Here is a 22,573-nt window from a genome sequence, read left to right on the forward strand (position 1 = left end):
TCCAAGCTTCCTGCAAGATGTTAGAGCACGAGTATGTAGCTAGAATGTGCTGGAGCCTCCCCACCAAGTAGATCGGCCTCAAATCCTAATACAAACTCATACACAAGTGAAAGCACACAAGACACAAGATTTTTACCGTGGTTCAGCTGTTGCCACAACAAGGCTTGGCCTACTCCATGTTGTTGAGGCGCCCACACTAGGACCGGCTTAGCCACACAGGCTTACCTTCTCCTCGTTCTCAAAGCAAGGATTTTACCCCTTGCAAAGAGTGAAGAATGTATTAGCTGCAAGGGTAACCTTACAAACCTTCCCTTGGCTGCCACACACGTTGGCAAGCTCTAGGGCGACGCCTAGCCGGCTAGGAGCAAGCTCCAAGAGTAACAAACTCAAGGCTGCCGGCCAAACGTGAACCAAAAGCTCTTTTTGACACTGGGAATCAATGGATCTGCTCTCCAATCGAAGTTTGCTGCCTTTTCCCTCAAGTTTTGATGGTTGGAATCAAGGATTGGCTTGGGGGCTTGAGGAGCAACAATGGAGGGAGAGAGAAGTGAGCTCTGGTCGGTTTGCAACGGTTGGGAGCGAGGAAGATGAGCAGGTTACCGTTTGAGACGGTCTGAAAGGGTATTTATACCCAGCTCTCCAACTGTCACAGGGTAGGGCAGCAGTGTCGCCCTTAGAGGGCGGCAGTGCCGCCCTTGCCTGAACCAGCCTGAAAACACCAAAGTGTAGAGAGAAAGATATGCTGGCTAGGCATGGGTCTGAGGATGTTGATGAGCTTTTGAGCCTTTGGTTCACAATTTGATCAACAACCTTGGAGTCCCTCTTTATAGTACGGCTTTTCCTATACTCAAATTCAAACCGAAAACGAATTAAACCTCCTTTGGAGCTAGGAAAGCCATCCTTTAGAAATGGGGGATCCTCCATGGTATTCAACAACCTCTTTGCTATATTCCCTGCTTGTCATCTCAGCAAAACTCATTAGTTCCCTAATTCGGTGGTCATCAACGCCAAAACCCACAATAGGCTTGATTGCACTTACAATCTCCCCCTTTTTGGTGATTGATGACAACCAAATTAGAGCTTACAAAAGATAATAATCATAACTGAGATTTAAATGGTCATGGGCATAGGAGCTCCCCCTAAATGTATGATTGGAGTTTTGAATACTCAAACTTGACATGAAATTCAAGCTTCATACATTTAGCAAGTGATGGAGGACCTCCCCCTATGTCCATGACCTCTGTGGGGTGCAACAAACTGTGTCACGAAATAACCGTGTATGCATATGACAGTTTATACAAGCAGGACAACATGCTGCTGTAGTGGAGGGCCTCACTGCCGCCCTGGTAGGGCGCCACTGCCGCCCTTGCTACACCAGCAGGCTGACAGAAATTTCAAAAAGCATTACACCACACAAACAGGTTAACCAATAGAATTTAAACTAATAATTAAGCCTGACAAGCAGTTCACAAGTACATGTTCACATCCGAAGCAAATAGAGACAAGTAAGTAGCATTATTACAACTTAACAAAGTTTTTGAAGAAGCACTCAGCTCACAAACTAACAACTAACACTCTCATCGGATCTGAACATGAAGATCTGCAGCTGCAGTAACGAAGTCCAGTCGAAAAGAATTGACCCCTCTAATTTCTTAAATTTTCTCCCCCTTTGGCATCAAGTACCAAAAAGAGAGAAGAGAGAAAGAAGAGAGAGCAACTCACTCATCATCGTCATCATCGTCACTGGAAACCACAGCACGACCAGCCCTATGAGTAGTAGCTATGAAGCGAGAGGCACGCGTGGAACGTCGAGGGGCAGCCGCTGAAGTGCTAGCCCGCCGCTGTCTAGCATCATCCCTGAACTGCCGATAGACACTGCCTAGTGTCTCCTGAAGATCTGGATCATCATCATATCCCTGGTGCTCATCATAGCTGTCATGTTCTTCATCAGACTCCGTGTCAGACAGGTGAGGAAGGTCTGGAAACTGAGGAGGTGGAGCAACGGGTGGAAGAAGAGGTAGACCCTGAACCTCTCTAGCTGCATTTATTGCATGCCTGCTCTCCATCCTGTCATCATACTGATTTTGTGCCATGTAAGAACAAGTGCCAAAAATAGCCTTCACCCATTCTGCCAACTTCTGAAAGCGCTTCTTCTTCCTTCCATCTCTCCTCTGTGGCACACTGTGGCCTCCCTCACTATGGTATGAGCTCTCTACTGCAGGAGGTGGGGCTGTTTTACCACCTTTAGTTTTCTTGATGTTATACACAGTGTGGCTACAATCCTTAGGATATCTGACTCCAGTCACTCTCTCAATCATAAACATCAGATAAGGAGCATAAGGAAGTGACCTCCTCCCATCATCCATAGCATATGCCAGCTCTACCCATATGAACCTTGGGATATTAAATTTATCTCCTTCTGGAAATCTGGACAACACATTAGTAATATGGCCATTGAGATCAGTGGCATTCTTTTTTTTGTTGAGTGTCATTTTGATTAGATTGTTCATCACATAATAGAAACTCTTCAACCCAGTCCTCCTGTTGTTCACTTGGGTTGGATCCTCCCTCATAAAACTCACCTCTTGTGGCTCAAACCTTCTCTCATTGTGAATTCGAGAGTAGGTTCTATGGTTATTTCCAAAACCCAATATCCTGCAGAAGGTAATGAAATCAATCCTATAATGAGTACCATCTGTCATCCAATGAACCTCATCATTGTCTCTGTTCCAGAAGTAGGTAGCATGAAACTGGGCAAGTATCTCTCTATTCCAATCATATTTAAAGGACATGAGAGTGGACAGCTCAAACTTATCACATACTTTAATTGCAGCATCAAAATCAGGCTCCTCTTTTGCTTGCATAGCATCAAAGTCAATGAAATGCATCTCACAAATCTTTCCCTTTCTAGCTGGTAGAATAGCAGTGGCATAGAAATTTGAATGAAAAACATTACAGAAACGATAATCAACACCACTTATCTTGCTGTGAGCATAGGGATCCATCTCTCTAGCTTCCTCCACAGCTTTCCAGCTTGCTGCATAGTTGACTATGGGATGATCCACTGTGTCATTTGGTGCCTTGAGTTCAAACTCATCAGTGCTGTCCCTCATGTAGCTGTCATCAAACTCTATAATGTGCAGGGGAGTGTTAGGACAACCTATGGGAGAGATGGTGAAACCAGCCTGCTGCAACATTTCTTCCTGCTGAATATACTGCTGCCTTGCTGCTCTATCATCTCCAAAGAAAACTCCAGAGCTGCTGCCTCTCCCCCTGCCTCTGCGAACTTGTTGTTTGGTGGTTATTTTCCTCTTTCCTCGGTCCATCTATGCCAAAAATGAGCCAAATCAGAAACTGTACATCTGGCATATAGTAGAGCATATGTAGAGTCAATTGATCAAGTGAGATGTGTAGAATATGGACTGTGGGAACTCTCCCTAACCAAGCTGGTCAGGTGAGGGCGGCACTGCCGCCCTGCAGAGTTTCTGCAGTCCCTACTCTACACTTCATCTCTTATTCAACTTACACACATATGCACCACTGTCCATCATACAATCTCTAAGACAGTTCATAAGCATACTAAGTCTAGATGAGCATGAGCTTAAAGAGGATGAACAAGCAAACTAGGATAGATTTAATTTATGAACTTTAATCGATTCACTTTCCCTTCAATGTATTGAAACTGCAGAGAAGCAGTTGCCAAGGCCGGCACTGCCGACCTTAAGCTCCGGCACTGCCGGAGGGCATCTTTCAATACGTCGAGATAAATCAAATCCATTCAAATCCATCCACTAAACCTCTTCCTAATTCATCATCCATCCCCAATAAACAGAAACTTTTGCCCAAAAAGTAGACATTGCATAGATCGGGATCGGTTAGGGTTTCACCTTGCTTTGCTTCCTTGGATTGAGGGGATGAGAGAAGAATGTCCCTCCTTGGATAGGGAGCAGCACACCCCAATTGCACCACTGGAGATGACCAAGGAGGCCTCCTCCTTTCTCCTTCTTCCTCTCGGCAAAGAGATGGCCGAAGGGAAGAGGTTCCCTGGAGCCTTGCGTGAGGGAGAGAGAGACCGAGAGGGAGAGGTGCGGCGCAATGAGGAAGAGAGAGGATGATCACGGGCACGACCAGAGAAGAAAAAGAGAAGTGGGCCCGTGAGATCCAGTCCAAGGTAACTTAGCCTGAACCGCTTAGGGCGGCACTGCCGCCCTCCTTGACAGCAGAGGGATTTAAGAGAAATTAACTTTTCTCTAAAGCTTTAGATATGAACAAATACAACCCAAACACCATGACTAGACACAAGAAAACAATCAAACTATAGTCATGATATTTGAGACAAATTTTTAAGAGGTTTTGAAAGACATAATTAAATCTTTTCAAGTATTTTCTCCTATGCATACTAGTTAATCAAACTAGGTGTGTGCTGGAGTTCAAACCACGTTACGAGAATCCAAAGTTCACTACGCAAAGCACAAAACCTTGTCTCGTCTAGAGGCTTAGTGAAGATATCGGCTAGTTGCTTTTCGGTGCTCACATGGCGAATTTCGATATCTCCTTTGGCTTCGTGGTCTCTCAAGAAGTGATGTCGGACGTCTATGTGCTTGGTTCTTGAGTGACTTACGGGGTTGTTTGCAAGTTTTATGGCACTTTCATTGTCACACAAAAGTGGGATTTTGGTGAATTGACATCCGAAATCACGAAGGGTTTGCCTCATCCAAAGTAATTGAGCACAGCATGCACCGGCTGCAATATACTCGGCCTCAGCTGTGGAAAGGGCTACACAATTTTGCTTTTTAGAACTCTAAGACACTAAGGACCGTCCAAGGAATTGACATGTCCCCGTAGTGCTTTTTCTATCTACTTTGCAACCGGCATAATCAGAATCTGAATAGCCAAGTAGATTGAACTTGGAGCCCTTTGGATACCACAAGCCAAGGTTAGGAGTGTGTACTAAATATCTCAAGATTCTCTTAACAGCCACTAAGTGACATTCTTTCGGATTAGCTTGAAATCTAGCACACATGCACACACTAAGCATAATATCGGGCCTAGATGCACACAGATAAAGTAAAGAGCCGATCATGGAGCGGTATACCTTAATGTCCACGGCCTTCCCTTAATCATCAAGATCAAGATGTCCATTGGTTGGCATGGGAGTATTGATAGGCTTCGCTTTCTCCATGTCAAACTTCTTCAGCATATCAAGGGTGTACTTGGTTTAACTTATGAAAGTCCCTTCCTTCAATTGCTTGATTTGAAATCCGAGGAAATACTTCAGCTCACCCATCATGGACATCTCAAATCTCTTTGTCATGATCCTACTAAATTCCTCGCAAAACACTTGATTAGTACTACCAAATATTATGTCATCGACATATATTTGGCACACAAATATATCATTGCCAATTTTACGAGTGAAAAGAGTAGAATCAGCTTTGCCTATTTCAAAGCCTTTCTTGAGCAAGAAATCCTTAAGGCATTCATACCATGCTCTTGGTGCTTGCTTAAGCCCATAGAGCGCCTTTTGGAGTTTATAGACATGGTTTGGAAACTTGGGATCTTCAAAACCTAGTGGCTGCTCAACATACACCAACTCTTGTATAGGGCCGTTGAGGAATGCACTCTTGACATCCATTTGGAACAGCTTGAAGTCGTGATGTGCAGCAAAGGCTAAAAGCATTCGAATTGCTTCAAGTCTTGCCACTGGAGCAAAGGTCTCTTCAAAGTCCAAGCCCTCTACTTGAGTGTAACCTTGAGCCACCAATCTTGCCTTGTTCCTTGTCACCACTCCGTTCTCATCTTGCTTGTTGCGAAAGACCCATTTGGTGCCAATCACATTGGTATTGGGCCTTTCAACGAGAGTCCACACTTGGTTTCTCTCGAAGTTGTTGAGCTCTTCTTGCATGGCCAAGACCCAGTCCTCATCCGCCAACGCCTTCTCTACCTTATCTGGTTCAATGGAAGACACAAAAGAGAAATGTTGACACAAACTTGCTAAATGTGAACGTGTCAACACTCCCTTTCGAAGACTTCCAAGGATGTTGTCGGCAGGATGATCTCTTTGAATTGTTTGGCGTAGTCTTGGATGCTCAACACCGTCTCGTTCTTCATCTAACTCTTCATCAGCTTCAAGCTCAAAAACTGGTGCAAGATCCAGCCCTTGAGGTGTTGAGGAAGTTGCTGCTGCTGAGGGAGGGGCGGCACTGCCGCCCTGTTGCTGAGCAGCAGGTGTGGCTGACACATTTGCATCGAGTGCATCAGCGGAAGACTTGTCAGCAGCATCTTGGGGATCCTCCTGAGCAGTGGCTTTTTCTTCTTGTGGCCTTATGTCACCAAGAGCCAATTGCTTGATTGCCTCACATGGTGGATCCTCCTTTCCTGCAACACTTTCATCAATATGCTCTACTTGAGAGCCGTTAGACTCATCAAATGAGACATCTATCGCAACTTCAACTCTACCAGAGGTTTTGTTGTAGATGCGGTAGGCATGCTCATTTGATCCATAACCAAGAAGAATGCCTTCATCAACTTTAGGTGCAAACTTAGAGGTTTTGGGCCTTTTATTGGGTATGAAACACTTGCACCCAAACACTCTAAAGTATGACACCTTTGGTTTGTTACCGGTTAGCAGCTCATATGAAGTCTTCTTGAGTTTCTTGTGTAGGTAGAGGCGGTTGATTGCATGGCAAGCGGTGTTGATTGCTTCGCACCAAAATAGGTTTGAAGTCTTATACTCATTAAGCATTGTTCTTGCCATGTCAACAAGTGTTCTATTCTTCCTCTCTACTACACCATTTTGCTGCGGGGTGTATGGAGTTGAAAACTCATGCTTGATGCCTTCATCATCAAGAAATTCTTCAACTTGGGTGTTTTTGAACTCGCTGCCATTATCACTTCTTATTTTCTTGATGGGCAGCCCAAACTCTCTTTGTGCTCTTCTCACAAAGATCTTTACTTTCTCTTGTACCTGAGATTTCTCAAAGACAAAGAATACCCAAGTGAAGCGAGAATAATCATCAACAATAACTAATCCATATTTGTTACCCCCGATGCTTAGGTAGGCGACCGGTCTAAAGAGGTCCATATGTATCAACTCCAATGGTTGAGTGGTCGTCATGATACTCTTTGGTGGGTGTGGTACACCTACTTGTTTCCCGGCTTGGCAAGCACCACATATCCTGTCTTTCTCAAATTCAACATTTGTTAGTCCAATGATGTGGTTGTCTTTTTGGAGTTTGGCCAAGTTCCTCATGCCAACATGTGCTAGACGGCGATGCCATAACCAGCCCACGCTAGATTTTGCCATTAAACAGGTCTCAAGCTTGGCCTTACCTTTGTTGAAATCAACTAGGTAAAGCTTGCCCTTCAAGCGAACCGTAAAGACAATAGAGGAATCCTCCCTCTTAAAGACTTCCACACCTTTCTCCGTAAAGAGACAATTGTAACCAGCCTCACACAATTGTGAAACTGATAACAAGTTGTATCCCAATGGATCCACATGCAAGACATTTGAAATGGAAGAGTTTGTTGTGATAGCAACCTTACCAAGACCGACAACTTCCCCCTTGGAGTTATCACCAAATATGATAGATTCTTTTGAATTTGTAGTTGGGGAATATGTTGAGAACATACTCTTCTCTCCGGTCATATGATTTGTACAGCCGCTGTCAAGCACCCAACTTGACCCACCGGAGGAGTATGTCTGCAAAACAAGTTTAGTTCCTTGGTTTAGGTCCCCAATCTTTCTTGGGGCCTTGCATGTTAGTCACAAAAATTTTAGGAACCCAAATGGAAGTGTTAAGATACACATTTCTGCCCTTGCCAACATATTTGGCAATCACTTCCCCTTTGCTGTTATTTTTCAACACAAAGGAAGTATTCACAATTGGGCTTTGTGTCTTTGCCTTTGGTTGATAGAAACTTTTCTTTGGAGTCCCCCTGTTCTGCTTTCTGGGTTGCTGGGACTCCCCCTGAGGCTGGCATACCTTCTTTTGTGCTTTCACAGGCTCAGGTTTGAGGTTGGTAGCCTTCCCTTGTCTGGGGAGGGCGGCACTGCCACCCTTCAGGTCCTCACTGCCGCCCTTGGCTGGCCAGTGGGCTCAGGACTGCTTTTGTACTCCCTTCTGTGCAGGCTGTTCTGCACCAACCTTACCTTTGCTCGTGAATTTAACACACTCAAAGCCATTCACCAGGTCTCTTCCATTGGTCTTTCCTCCTTTTGTGTGGCCAAGTCCATCCTTGACTTTGGGATTTCTCCCATCCTTGTAGTTTGGCCTATTTTGCTGAACTTCTTTACCTTGTGGTTTGTTCTCACACTTGGTGTTCAACAGATGTGTGAGCCTCGTGATCTCCTTTTTCATAGCCTCCATGTTTGCAAGATTTGTGGAATACATGTTTAAGTCAAGATTATTGCATTTTCCACAACTTTCACTAATGGAGGGAGTACTAGTCTCATTTGACTTAGAGGACTGTGAGGTACTCTCCCAAACAAGATTGTATCGCTGCTCAAGACCTTTATGCTTTTCATCTAAGACATAATACTTTTGCTTGAGTGCATCTACTTCCTTCTTTGTGAGAGTGTGGCTTTCTTTTTCTTTCTTTATACTTTTCTTTAGTGCAGCCACCTCACTCTCCAATGAGTCAATTTCTTTAATTTGAGCCAGATTTTTCTTAGCTTGCTCCTTGATGTCATCATTTCTTAAATTAATTTCATTATTGAGATCTAGTACTTCCTTCATTAGCCTAGAGATGTAGACTTTAGTTTTATGATCACACTTTTTAGTCATTTCATTAAATTCATCATCACTAGAGTCATCATCACTAGAGGAGTCACTTAGTTCACTACTAGAGATTTCTTTGTGGATTGAAGAAGATTTGGATTTGGTTTGTACCTTCCCACCCTTTGCCATAAGACAAATGTGGGGGCTGCCATCTTGCTCATCATCGGTCATGTTGTCGAAGAGCCTTGGTGAAGATGTTGACTTGAGGACAGCCATGGTAGCCACCTTCTCATCTTCACTTGAGGTCTCTTGAGTTGAGTCCCATTCATGCCCGATGTGTGCTTCTCCAACCCTCTTGTAATTTCTCTTGTTGTCATGCCTTTGTTCCTTCTTTTTCTTTGCCTCTGGACATTCTGCAACAAGATGCTCGGTGCTGCCACAGTTAAAGCACAATCTCTTCTTCTTGTTTTGGAACTTCCTTGGAGTGAACTTGAATCCATGTTGCTTCAGCCCCCGTCTATGCTTGCTTATGAAGAGGGTAATATCATCTATCTTCTCATAATCACCATCACTACCATCACTATCACTAGAGGATGAAGATGGATCACATTCTTGAACTTGCTTTGCTTTCTTGGGCTGACTTGTTGATGCTTGCTTGCTGCTCTTGGATTTGCTGCAGCCACCTTGCTTGTTTGATTGCTTTGCCTTGAGTGCTATATCATTGACCTTCATGCCTTCTAACTTGGCTTGCAGCTCGCCAAGCTTTCTTCTCTCATTAGCCTCTTCTCTTTGCATGTCAAATGTCAACAATCTTCCAAGCACATCACTTGGGGTGAAGTGCTCGAAATTCTTCTTGTCTCTAATGAGAGTGACCACGGTCTCATTCCTTGGTGAGTATGCTTCCAACATTACTTTCACAACTTTATGGTCATCAAGGTCACCACCATAGCCTCTAATTTTTCCAACTAGCACCATCAACCTATCAAACATTTCTTGTGGCCCTTCATCACCAACAATCACAAACCTATTGAGCTTGGCCATCATCAAATCAATTTTGGCCTTCCTCACTTTGTCAACACCTTCATGAGCTAAAACCAAAGTATCCCAAATCTGCTTGGCCACATTCACATTCATCACTCGGTTGTACTCATTTCCATTGAGAGCACTAAGAAGAATGCTTGTGGCTTGATTATTGAAGTGGACAGCAATCATTTCTTCATTTGTTGGATTCTCTGGATCTGCAGGTTCCTGAAATCCATCACAAACAACATCCCAAAGACCGGGGTGAAGAGCTCCAAGATAGCGACTCATCAAATGCTTCCACTTAGCAAAGTCGGTCCCATCGAAATGAGGCAACTTGCCAGCGGGCACATTGACAAGACACTTCTTGTCTCGGTTAGACAAATAAGAATAGTTAAAGGATACAGCGGAATATTTCTTTTTGTTGCTGTTGTCCTCCTTTGTTGATTTGCCCTTCTTGTCCTTCTTGGAGCGGTTATATGATTCATCATCATCACCATCATCCGTACTAGACGATAGCTCACTTGATGATACATCATACACCTCCTTTTCTTTCTTCTTCTCTTCTTCTTTCTTTGTTGCCCTTCTTTTGGCTCGCTCTTCTCTTTTGGCTTTTCTTTCTTCTTTTCTCTTCTTTTTGGCAGCTAGCTTCTCATCTTCTTTTCTTTTTGCTTTAGCTTCTCTTCTTGCTTGCCTCCTTTGCCTTCTCTCGGGGTCGGTAGTCATACCACCATCAGGCTTGAGGGTGGAGTTGCTGGCTGTTGAGACTGATAGCTCACTGCTATCACTCTCAACCAGCACATCCTCAGCTTGTGCGGCTAGAATAGACTTATCCTTCGCCCCCGAGCTTCCCGCAACTTCCATACTTCACGCGGTGAAGCGTATACGAAGCAACTAAGCTCTGATACCACTTGTAGGATCTCTGGAAGTACAGGAAGTGGCCTAGAGGGGGGGTGAATAGGCCTATTCAAACTTTTTCAGCAAAGTTGATCAGTCACACAGGCAAGGGCGGCAGTGAGGCCCTCCCAGGGCGGCACTGCCGGCCTCAACAGAAAAACAAACAGAAGCTTAATTGAATTGATTCAAAGTTTACCCAGGGAAATTTAGATCGACTAAATTTCCAAGCTTCCTACAAGATGTTAGAGCACGAGTATGTAGCTAGAATGTGCTGGAGCCTCCCCACCAAGTAGATCGGCCTCAAATCCTAACACAAACTCATACACAAGTGAAAGCACACAAGACACAAGATTTTTACCGTGGTTCAGCTGTTGCCACAACAAGGCTTGGCCTACTCCACGTTGTTGAGGCACCCACACTAGGACCGGCTTAGCCACACAGGCTTACCTTCTCCTCGTTCTCAAAGCAAGGATTTTACCCCTTGCAAAGAGTGAAGAATGTATTAGCTGCAAGGGTAACCTTACAAACCTTCCCTTGGCTGCCACACACGTTGGCAAGCTCTAGGGCGACGCCTAGCCGGCTAGGAGCAAGCTCCAAGAGTAACAAACTCAAGGCTGCCGGCCAAACGTGAACCAAAAGCTCTTTTTGACACTGGGAATCAATGGATCTGCTCTCCAATCGAAGTTTGCTTCCTTTTCCCTCAAGTTTTGATGGTTGGAATCAAGGATTGGCTTGGGGGCTTGAGGAGCAACAATGGAGGGAGAGAGACGTGAGCTCTGGTCGGTTTGCAACGGTTGGGAGCGAGGAAGATGAGCAGGTTACCGTTTGAGACGGTCTGAATGGGTATTTATACCCAGCTCTCCAACTGTCACAGGGTAGGGCGGCAGTGTCGCCCTTAGAGGGCGGCAGTGCCGCCCTTGCCTGAACCAGCCTAAAAACACCAAAGTGTAGAGAGAAAGATATGCTGGCTAGGCTTGGGTCTGAGGATGTTGATGAGCTTTTGAGCCTTTGGTTCACAATTTGATCAACAACCTTGGAGTCCCTCTTTATAGTACGGCTTTTCCTATACTCAAATTCAAACCGAAAACGAATTAAACCTCCTTTGGAGCTAGGAAAGCCATCCTTTAGAAATGGGGGATCCTCCATGGTATTCAACAACCTCTTTGCTATATTCCTTGCTTATCATCTCAGCAAAACTCATTAGTTCCCTAATTCGGTGGTCATCAACGCCAAAACCCACAATAGGCTTGATTGCACTTACAGCAAGCACAAGCGAGTTAGAGGCTTTTCTAGCACTCCCCAAGCATGGACACTAAGTCCCAAGAGTGCTCAGCACAAGCCAAGGCCGGCCACCACTTCTATTTATAGCCTCAAGGGCTAAACTAGCCGTTGCCCCTTCACTGGGCAAAAGTCGTGGGCACCGGACGCTCACAGGGAGCCACCGGACGCTCAACTTTCAGCGTCCGGTGCTCAGGCGTCAGCCACGTGTCACTAGCCGTTTGAACTCGACCGTTGCCGCTAACGGCTACCACGCGCTCGCGCCTGACAAAGCACCACCGGACGCTCAACTAGTCCACACCGGACGCGTCCAGTGCACACCGGATCCGTGCGCAGAGAGCTCCGCAAACTCGCAGGGTCACCAGACACAAGCCACCGAACGCACCCTGAGCGTCCGGTGCTCTTCAGTCAGAAACACCTCGCATGCACTCGCTGACGTCACGCACCACCGGACGCTCGAACAGTAACCGCCCAGCGTCCGGTGCGCTCTGCACACCTGAGCCACAAACTGACACTACACCGGACGCTCTGGACCAGCGTCCGGTGCTGCCAACACCAGCGTCCGGTGAGTGTTCACTCCTGCGACTTCTCCAAACTTCCCACCGACGCAATAGAAAATATGCACTTAATTTTCTCAAAAGCGCCGAGGAACCCACACCCCTCTCAACCCTAGGAACTCCACATCCTTTGCAAATGTGCCAACACCACCAAGTGTACACCACCATGTGCATGTGTGTTAGCATTTCTCAAACAATTTCCCAAAGGAGTTAGCCTCTCAACTTGCCACGCCACTCGATCCTAACACGTATGCAAAGATAGATCGCTCAAGTGGCACTAGATGACCGATATGAAAACAAGTTTACCCCTCTTGATAGTACCGCCATCTATCCTAAATCCGATCATAAACTTCTCTACACACCTATGACCGGTGAAATGGAAATGCCCTAGGTTATACCTTTGCCTTGCGCATTCCATTCCATCTCCTCCGATGTTGATGCAACACATGCACCAACCAATCACCAAATGATATAATCCACTTCATATCATCACGTGACCGTATTGGTTCATCGATCTTGACCTCACTTGCTCTTCACCGTTGCCTCGGTCCATCGGCGCCAAGTCTTGCTCAAGCTTCACCGTCACACGCGGTCCCTCGCTTCAAAGCCTCCGACTTGCCCTTCACTCTTGCAACCGGTCCATCGAGCCAAGCCTCATCTTGATCTTCTCCACCTTGGTCACATGACTCCATGTCATATCTCATATGCAATGAGCTCCTCCATCATCACATCATCACCTGTGGACTAATCTCCTGTGTATCTCACATAAACACTATTAGTCCACCTAAGTTGTCACTCAATTACCAAAACCAAACAAGAATCTTTCACCCGTTCCGTGGCTGCTAAGGTCTGACTCTGCCTCCGTCGAGTGTGTTCAGAACAGGTGGTCCAGAAAAAACAAAATAGAAATTTTTCTAAGGTTCCTAATACAAAATCCCCTATACACATCAAATATGTTGAGAATAAGGAAACTTTAAGGACCTAAGTGCAAAGTGTTTTATCTATTAGTTTACTTTTCTTTTATTCTTTAAATCGGTTAAAATTTGATAAATGCGTAGTAATTCATAGAAAAATCTAAAAATTATAAAACAAATTTTGTTCAGCTCCACATATGTAGCTCCATGCAGTAAACAAAAATTATCATAAATTTTAATACATTCCTTTTGCTGGAGATGCTTGCCTATGCTTTTTAATGTAAAATTGATCGATTAAAAATTGATAAATGCGTAGTAATTGAAAAATCTAAAAATTATAAAACAAATTTTGTTCAGCTCCACATATGTAGATCCATGTAGTAAATAAAAAATATCATAAATTTTAATACATTTTTTGCTAGAGATGCTTGCCTATGTTTTTAGTGTAAAATTGATCGATTGAAAATTGATAAATGCGTAGTAATTCATAGAAAAATCTAAAAATTACAAAACAAATTTTGTTCAGTTCCACATATGTAGATCCATACAATAAACAAAAAAATAATTATCTGCTCCAATTATTATGAAAATTTTATGATAGCTTATTTAATGTGGTGCTTAATTTGTTGTAAAAGTTTTAGCACCATTCCTGCATATTTCACTAATTTACTAATTTACCTAAATTTATGCTTGAGGATGCTTCCACTATCTTTACACGATGTGTTGTTATGTCATATGAACACTTCATAAGCCTATGTATTCATAATCTACATACATTTAACTGATATATCATATTTTATAGAAATTCTAATCTAGATAAGAAAATAAAGCTGGCAATAAACTTCTCATGTTTTAATATAATACTAAGGTATATTAAGAAGTAATATTAGAGTAAGATAAAGTTTAACTAATTTCTATTATTATTATTAAATAAATATGTCTCGGAGCTATATATTATTATAAATATTAACTATCTAGTACCATAGATGTCATGGTTATCAATAAAATAAATTATAGATTTTAAATTTTATAAAAAAGATAAATATATATAGATACGTAACATATATTTGATGTTTTTCTTCCGTTGCAACGCACGGGCATATTTGCTAGTAATATAAATGAATAAAATGTGAAGAATATGTGTGGAAACAAATTAACATGAAAACTCCCATATCAATTGAAAAAATATATCATTAATCATCGTATCATTTTCTATCATGGTCCAATTTTACCATCTTAAACAAATTTTAGTATCATTGGAACCACCAACATTACCACTTGAACCATCCCTAACAACAATGATAGATGCTTACAATAGCGTCTGTTAAGCTTTAGAATGTTATCTTTGCTCTACTACTTTTATAGTGGTACCAGTAGAGGACAACTATCTCCATTGCGGCCCTACCAATACTATTCAGTACTGTAGGTGGTGTGAGTGTGATGGCCGCTAGATGCAGGATAGGGCCCAAGACTCCATTTAGATTCACATGCTAACTATTAGCTATGTTAATTAGAAAAAATCAGTTAATTTTTAGCTGGTGGGTGATAAAGTAAGACATTGTAGCTTGCTTATTAGTCAAACTTCTAAATAAATCCATAACTTTTAGTTTGGACTAGGATTTTAAGGACCAAGCAGGACATCGATTTTGCAGCGCCTTTAGGCTGGATGGACGTGCCTAGATGGCAGCCCTTAGACCAGGCTCTGGTCCAAACATCCCTTTATTGCACGGTCATTCATTGCTAAGTAGCGAATGGTGTTCATCAACCATGGGAAGAAACTAATCAAGAGGATAAACTAATGAGAGATATTTATGGAAATTGATACTAGCAAAGAGATAAACTAAGAATCTGACATGCAACTAAAGAAGAGATATTTAGGACGTGTTTAGTTAGGCCAGTTTTAATGGAGTTTTATAGAAGGTTTCATACACATTAAATAGGGTGCCACATCAGCTTTTTTACGAAACTGGAAGGGGAGAGAAAAGAAAAGTTTCATAGCCACGAAACAAATAAGCACGGTTTCCAAGTCGTGGGAAATCGTACGACACCCGCACTGAGGCGCTTGATGCGTTTCATCGATCCCGTGCTCCAATTGTACCTCACCACCAGCACGAGGGTAGCTGCGGTCACAAACTCCGCTGGGCGCGGCTCTGCCCGCCGTGGACACGAGCTCTGCTGGCCTCGATCGTGATGGCAGCCGTAGACGGGCTTCGCAAGCTACGGTCGCGAGGGTAGCCGCAGTCTCGTTTTCCGCCGGGTACGGCTCCGCTGGCCGCTGGCGCGAAGGCAGCCATGGACGCGAGCTCCGCCGTGCGCGGGCTCCGCTGGCCACGGGCACGAGGGCAGCCCATGGTCGCGACCTCCACCGGGTGCAGCTCTGCATCGGCCAGATCAAGCGGAGCAACTCCAAGCGCTAGAAGAAGGGAGCTTTTGGCCATGAGCCAGGCCGTCATGGAGGACAAGTCGCAGACTCACAGTACCAGGAGCCTTGGCGTTCTACATGTTTTTGCTTTGTGTATCTGCTCGTTCGAGCAACAGAAATTAGTGTTGGTAGCTCTTGACTTCATCGGTAGACCTTAGTTGCTGCTCAATGTTGGTACTAGCTAGCCATCTATTGGTGAATGTTGCTGAATTTTGCATCAGCGTAAAGTGAGAAAACAGCCACATATTTTGCATACCACATTAGATCACAGTATAATACACGAATTAAATGATAATGCTACTCTATGAAACTGTGAGATGAAACTGTGCACCGAGAAGCTCTGGTTCATTCCTAGTGTCATATCTTGGAAACTGGAAGGTGAAACTTGCCATTGAGACTGGCGTGAGAGGTGTTAAAGTTTAACAAATACCGTAGTATTTTTTGTTTTATTTAGCAATTAGTGTCTAATCATAGACTAATTAGGCTTAAAAGATTCATCTCGCAAATTACATGTAAACTGTATAATTAATTATTTTTATCTATATTTAATACTTCTTGTACGTATATATCTAAACATTCGATATAATAAGAGTTAAAGTTTACCGATGCAAATCAAACGGGACCTCAGGAGCAAAAGGAAAATTCAGTGAACAAGAAATAAGGCCTTGTTTAGATGTGAAAAAATTTTGGATTTCGCTACTGTAGCACTTCCGTTTGTTTGGGGTAAATATTGTCCAATCATAGACTAACTAGGGTGAAAAGATTTGTCTCGCGATTTACAGACAAACTGTGTAATTAGTTTTTATTTTTATATATATTTAATGCTTCATACATGTGCCGCAAGATTCGATATGATAAGGCTTAAAAACTTTTTGGATTTCAGAGTGAACTAAACAAGCCTAAACACGCTCCTACGTTGGGCTGGCTTTCATATTATTGTTATTATGATCTTTCGAAAATATTATTATTATTATTGGACTGATGATTGGAGGCCCGGCTGGGAATGAGAGTCGCGAATTCACCAGAAATTGGTCTGGCTTTTTTATTGGGCTGATGATTAGAGAGGGACGGGGGATGAGAGAGTCGCGAATTCACCCGTGCGTCTCTGTCTCTCTGGATTGGATGCTTCTGGTCTCGCGGAGATAGGCGACTCAAGTCAAGGCTCGCACAATTGCACAAGACGACGCCAAGACGGCACGGCACTTTTTGCCCAACCCGGCGACGGGCAACCTTCCGCACTGCTCAACTGCTGGCCGGCCGAGATAAAAGGATTCCAAACAGTCATTATTGCCCCCAGCCGAAGGAACAAGAGCAAAACCATCCCCCAAACTAGCTGTAACCCCCCGTCGCTTCCTTCACGTAATCCCCCGCCGCCCCCGCCCCGTCTTCCTTCTCCACCTCCCCCCTCGCTAAGCAAAAGCAACCTGCAACTCCAGCTCCCCCCTCCTCTTCTTCTTTTCATTCATCATCCTCCCTACTCCGATCCCCTCCCCCGCACGCGAAATCCCCTTGCAGCTCTTCTTCGTCCCCGATCCCCAGCCCCCCCGGAGCACCAAGCCCGCCACCACCGGAAGGAGATGTCGTACGCCTACCTCTTCAAGTACATCATCATCGGCGACACAGGTCCGTCCCGTCGGCCCCCTCCCTCCCTCCCTCCCTCTGTTCCACGATTGGATCCGCGCACCTGCTGCCGCCGCGGCGGCGAGGAGACGGAGATCCAATCCGCTTCCGACGATGATGATGCTGACGGCCTTCCCCTGCTGACCCTGCTTGGCGGCTTTGCTTTGCTTTGCTGCAGGCGTCGGCAAGTCGTGCCTGCTGCTGCAGTTCACCGACAAGCGGTTCCAGCCCGTCCACGACCTCACCATCGGCGTCGAGTTCGGGGCCCGGATGATCACCATCGACAACAAGCCCATCAAGCTCCAGATTTGGGACACGGTCGGTGCCCCTCTTCCTCCGCTACTTACCTTCGTCTTCTTACGCATACTTACTAGTACTTCAGGTCCCCGTAGGATAGGATCTACCACTACCAATCAAGGAAACATAATTGCTTCCTCTTCAGTTGCTGAAGGAAACATAATTGCTTCCTCAGTTACTTAAGGAAACATAATTGCTTCCTCAGTTGCTTCTAGGACTCAGCTACTCAATTTCGGTTGCAAACTGGAATTTAGGATGTTCAAGGTGTGGCATAAAGTTGTTTTTGGCCTTTTGGGGGAAAACATTGTATCTTGCTGAGCTCTGAAGCTACAATACTCTGGATATTCTCTTTGTTCTTTATCAGTGTGCCCTCTGAAATTATCGGATTATTAGCGCCTTGGCCCTTGAACTATGGGACTGTTTGTTGATTTTAGTTACCTTTGGTGCCACTCTATAATTAATGTTAATAACATGGAATACCCACGTGGCCACATGCATCATTCATCTGACATGATTGCACTGTCTTTAACATTTTCCAGGCTGGGCAAGAGTCATTCAGATCCATAACTAGGTCATACTACAGAGGCGCTGCTGGTGCTCTTTTGGTCTACGATATCACTAGGTGATTTACCCCCCATAAATTCTAAGTTGCCTGAGTGGCCTTTCTCATGCAAGCGCTTTCCTGAATCATGCTGATACTGGCATTCAAATCCATGTTGAACTCATTTCAGGAGGGAGACTTTCAACCACCTTGCAAGCTGGCTGGAGGATGCGAGGCAGCATGCGAATGCTAACATGACGATAATGCTTGTCGGGAACAAGTGTGATCTGTCTCACAGGCGTGCAGTGAGCTATGAGGAAGGCGAGCAGTTTGCAAAGGAACATGGACTTATCTTCATGGAGGCATCTGCAAAGACCGCGCAGAATGTCGAGGAGGTGATGCTTGATTCTTGGTGTATCTATGTGCAGTTAAAATATTTTTTTCAATTTGCTCATGAAGTATCAACTTTTAAATGCAGGCATTTGTTAAGACCGCTGGAGCAATCTACAAGAAAATTCAAGATGGTGTTTTTGATGTATCTAATGAGGTACCTTTTAATCCCAAACCATCACTGTTGCTCTGCTTAAGGAAAATGTATTGAGCCCCTTTGATGTTACTCTAAGTACCATTTAAAGAACTTATGTAGATTCTTAACCCATGTAATACAGCCCAAAACCTTCACTGAGATGAGTGCCAGATACTTATATACCTTTATGTTCTATTTAGGAGTACTATATATGGGTTGCCTTACGAAGTGCATAAGTTACCTATCTCATAGAAAGTTTTCCCCCTTCTCCTTACAACCTTCATACACTGATAGGTTGAAATGAGGATAGCCAAACCTGGAAACTGGAAAGGACAATATCGACAGGCAGAGTGCCTGTTTGTCCTTGTGATCTATTGAAACTTGCTGTTAACTAAGCCCTTGTACTCTTAATTTCAATCGCAGAGAAGTAGTTTTTTCTGAAATGGCATAAGTGGATAAGCTTTTTAATATAATTTTGCTGGGGAGGCGTTCTCGATGCTGAAAGAGATAGATTTTCACTTAGTGTCCAAGGATTAGCAGAGAGCATTTATATGGAAACACAATTCTCTGATATTGAAAATGCCATTTGCCCACAGGAACCTTGTCCTGCTCTCCATAACATTTTGCTTGCTTACAATACGCATCTTGTTACTGCCACATGAGTATGATCTCATACATCTTTTGTCAAATTCGCAGTCTTATGGAATCAAAGTTGGATATGTAGTCCCTGGCCAATCTGGAGGTGCTGGTAGCTCGTCTTCTCAAGGTGGTAGCTGCTGCAGCTAATCTGTTAACGCCCTTATGTACAAAGGCATATCCGTCGTGTGTCACATACCAGCTGCTTTAAATTCCTGTTTCTGAACGTAAAATGGTTACTGCTCCAGGGTGCTTTGTTATTTGACGCACCAATGGATTCTGTGCCTGAACGATTTAAGAGATTCAGTTTATTTATGTCAGGTGTTTATAAACTCTCTGTAAAAAATCACTAGATTCTTTACTGTTTTCCGTCATTTAGCATTCACGAATTCTGTCCGTCTGCATGTGTAAATGTAAATAACATACCTCGATGCATTGTTTGGTGTGAAAATTAATTTGTCTTATTCGACTATACTGTATGTTGGTACTCCATGTTTCAGAAAATATACGCGTCTCCGATACTATGCATGAGCTTATCAAACTATGATCGGGACAAATACTGAACAGTGAAATACTCTGCTTCCAGAGGGACAGAGCTTCCGTTTAGGATTGTCTATGACCCGTCCAATTACTGGATAGTCAAATACCGTCTGTTTCAATTATAAGTCGTTTTTACTTTTTCTTTTTTTTTGACACGTCTACTTTAAAGTATAATAAGTTGCTTCAACTTTTTATGCTATATATATCTGCTGCATCATGTATCTAGATATAATATAATAAAATTAATGTACCAAAAAATCAAAATGTCTTATAATTTGATTGAAACTGAGGGAGTGCTCTCCTTTAAGGAGAGAACTTCCGTTTAGGATTTTGGTAGCTTTTCTGCGTAATAGGTTAGGGGGTGTTTAGTAAAAAATAATGCAAAATGCAAAATACCAACTATTGGAATGATGGAATATAAAATGCTAAAATTTCTAGGATCATGTTTAGTTCCATCTAAAATGCAGAATTTATTGCCCTAGGGCCTTTTGAGACTCTTTTGGGCTTTTTCTTGGCCTCTTGAGCCCAAAATCTAAAATGAAAATAACTACCTTTTGCTAAAATTTTTTTGCATTATATTTAGTTTAATTTTGCAAAATAATGAACTCAAACCCAAATTTTTTTGAATACAAGGGGACTAAACACCCCCCTAATATATATAGTTTTGCCTGTAAGTGTGCTTCGATGATTGCATCTTGCTGGCTTTGTAGTTAAAATCACAAGGGTCGTCCAGCCGAGAGAAAGAAAAGAAGCAAAAGAAAGAAAACAAAAGAAATAAGAAGTGAAAAAAACGAAGGCATCTAGCCGAGAAAAAGAAAGAAGGGGAAAAAAATAAATAGTAAAAAGTAGAGAGAGAGAGAGAAAAAAGAAAGAAAGGGAAACAAGGTTTGCAGGTATTGCATCGGCCTTACTCTAGTTTAAAATCACAAAGGCTCCCCCCCTCCACACACACACACACACAGAGAGAGAGAGAGAGAGAGAGGTAAATAAAAGAAAAGAAAGAAAATAGGTTGGCAGGTATTTGAGGTAGGGCTTGTAGTAAAAGTTTTATCGTCAGACGAAGAAGCGCCAACAAATCAGTTGGCGAATACTACTACAGCAGTTCATATAGTTTTGCCAAGATACATCCAATGCCTTTTTGAAACTAAGGTACATCCAGTTAAGCAGACAAACAACGATGAAGAGTTGATGCCAAAACCATCATGGAATCGGTTGCCAAACGAACAAGGCGATGGCTGAAATTACTGTTGACTAATTTATTTTGAGATAAAAACACTGCTGTCTAAAAAAGTCTACTACACTTACATACACTATACACCAAGCAACAGAAACTTACAAGTAATTTACTGCTACTCTGCTGCCTCCACGGAGGAGGTTGCACGCCTGCAGCGGCGGCCAGCGCAGACCAAGATCCCCAGGTGGCTCAGTCAGTTAATTAGTCAGTTGGTACCTGGCTGTTGTGTTGCAGTCGAAGCAGGTGTGGTTGCGGCCGAGGTCCTTGATCCTGTCGTAGCCGTGCCTGAAGATGCCGAGGCCGAAGAGGACGCCGACGAGGAGGCAGATCACCAGGATCACCAGCAGGTAGCACCCCACATGCTCCTTGCTGAACTTGAGCTTGCACATGGCGTCTCTCTGGACTGACTACCTGACTGTTATGTTAGGGAGATGATCCCAGTCGCGAGGGTAACCGGTTCTTATTCGCTAGGCAAGTGTCGCTATACGCCCCCTGTCCGTTCAATTCGGCGGTATGGCGACGGTATCGCTTACAGGTGAAGCTACAGGCTACAGCGAGGGGGCAGAGCTGTGAGGTACTCCTATCAGCGACCCTAGTGACGAGCCTTTTGCCTTTGTGCCATGCCAAGAATAATAAATGAAGAATCTGATCGCCGCGGACTGTATGGACTATAACCCACGACACATGGACATGGCTCTCTTTTTCTACGACTGTACGAATAATTTGTAAAGCCAGGAGAAGGCACAGACGACCGGACGAGCGTAAAGCCGTAAACCCAGGGCATGTGACAAATTTATTCGGCGATAGCTACTCTATGCAAGCTACAGGTGGACGATGATATGATCGGTTCCGCTATCAGGTGTAGTGTTGGCAATGGGTAAATCCCCATCGGGTATAAACTCTCCAGACCCATCCCCGTGACAACAATATGACACCATGGGTATCTCCATATAGAATGATGGGTGGGGAAATTTCCCCACACCCATACCCGGTGGGTAAATTAGACCCGGCGGGTCACCCATACCCGCCAAACATCAGCAATTCACAAGCACCAGTCACGTAGTAGCAATTCACAAGCATCGTCATATAGCCATTCACAAGCATCGTCACATAGCCACCTCATCATATACCTAGCAAATACCAACATAATAATTTCTGCTGCAACCACTAGTCACAACACCATAATAGTTCATTGTCCATACAAATCACGTAGTAGAGAGTAGTACTTTGCTAGCACTACATAGGGTTTCAGTGTATGGGCTGCCGGTGGACTGGTGGCTGGTGGACTTCTTTAGTTTTGGGCTGGGTATTTTTCACCAATGGGTAAATGGGTATGAGGACTATTAGAACGTCCTCATACCCGCGTACCCA

The 22,573-nt window shown here is 43.9% G+C and overlaps 1 protein-coding gene across 1 annotated transcript; it reads left to right on the plus strand.

Moving 5' to 3' along the window:
* Window positions 17,107-19,900, plus strand: LOC8058685 (ras-related protein Rab-2-B). The gene is made up of 6 exons (XM_002446597.2): window positions 17,107-17,431; window positions 17,607-17,746; window positions 18,265-18,347; window positions 18,457-18,661; window positions 18,745-18,813; window positions 19,489-19,900. The coding sequence occupies exons 1-6, from the start codon at window positions 17,386-17,388 to the stop codon at window positions 19,576-19,578; spliced, it is 633 nt and encodes a 210-aa protein (XP_002446642.1). The 5' UTR covers window positions 17,107-17,385; the 3' UTR covers window positions 19,579-19,900.

The sequence above is a fragment of the Sorghum bicolor genome, chromosome 6 (genome assembly GCF_000003195.3).
Source record: "Sorghum bicolor cultivar BTx623 chromosome 6, Sorghum_bicolor_NCBIv3, whole genome shotgun sequence".
NCBI lineage: Eukaryota > Viridiplantae > Streptophyta > Magnoliopsida > Poales > Poaceae > Sorghum > Sorghum bicolor.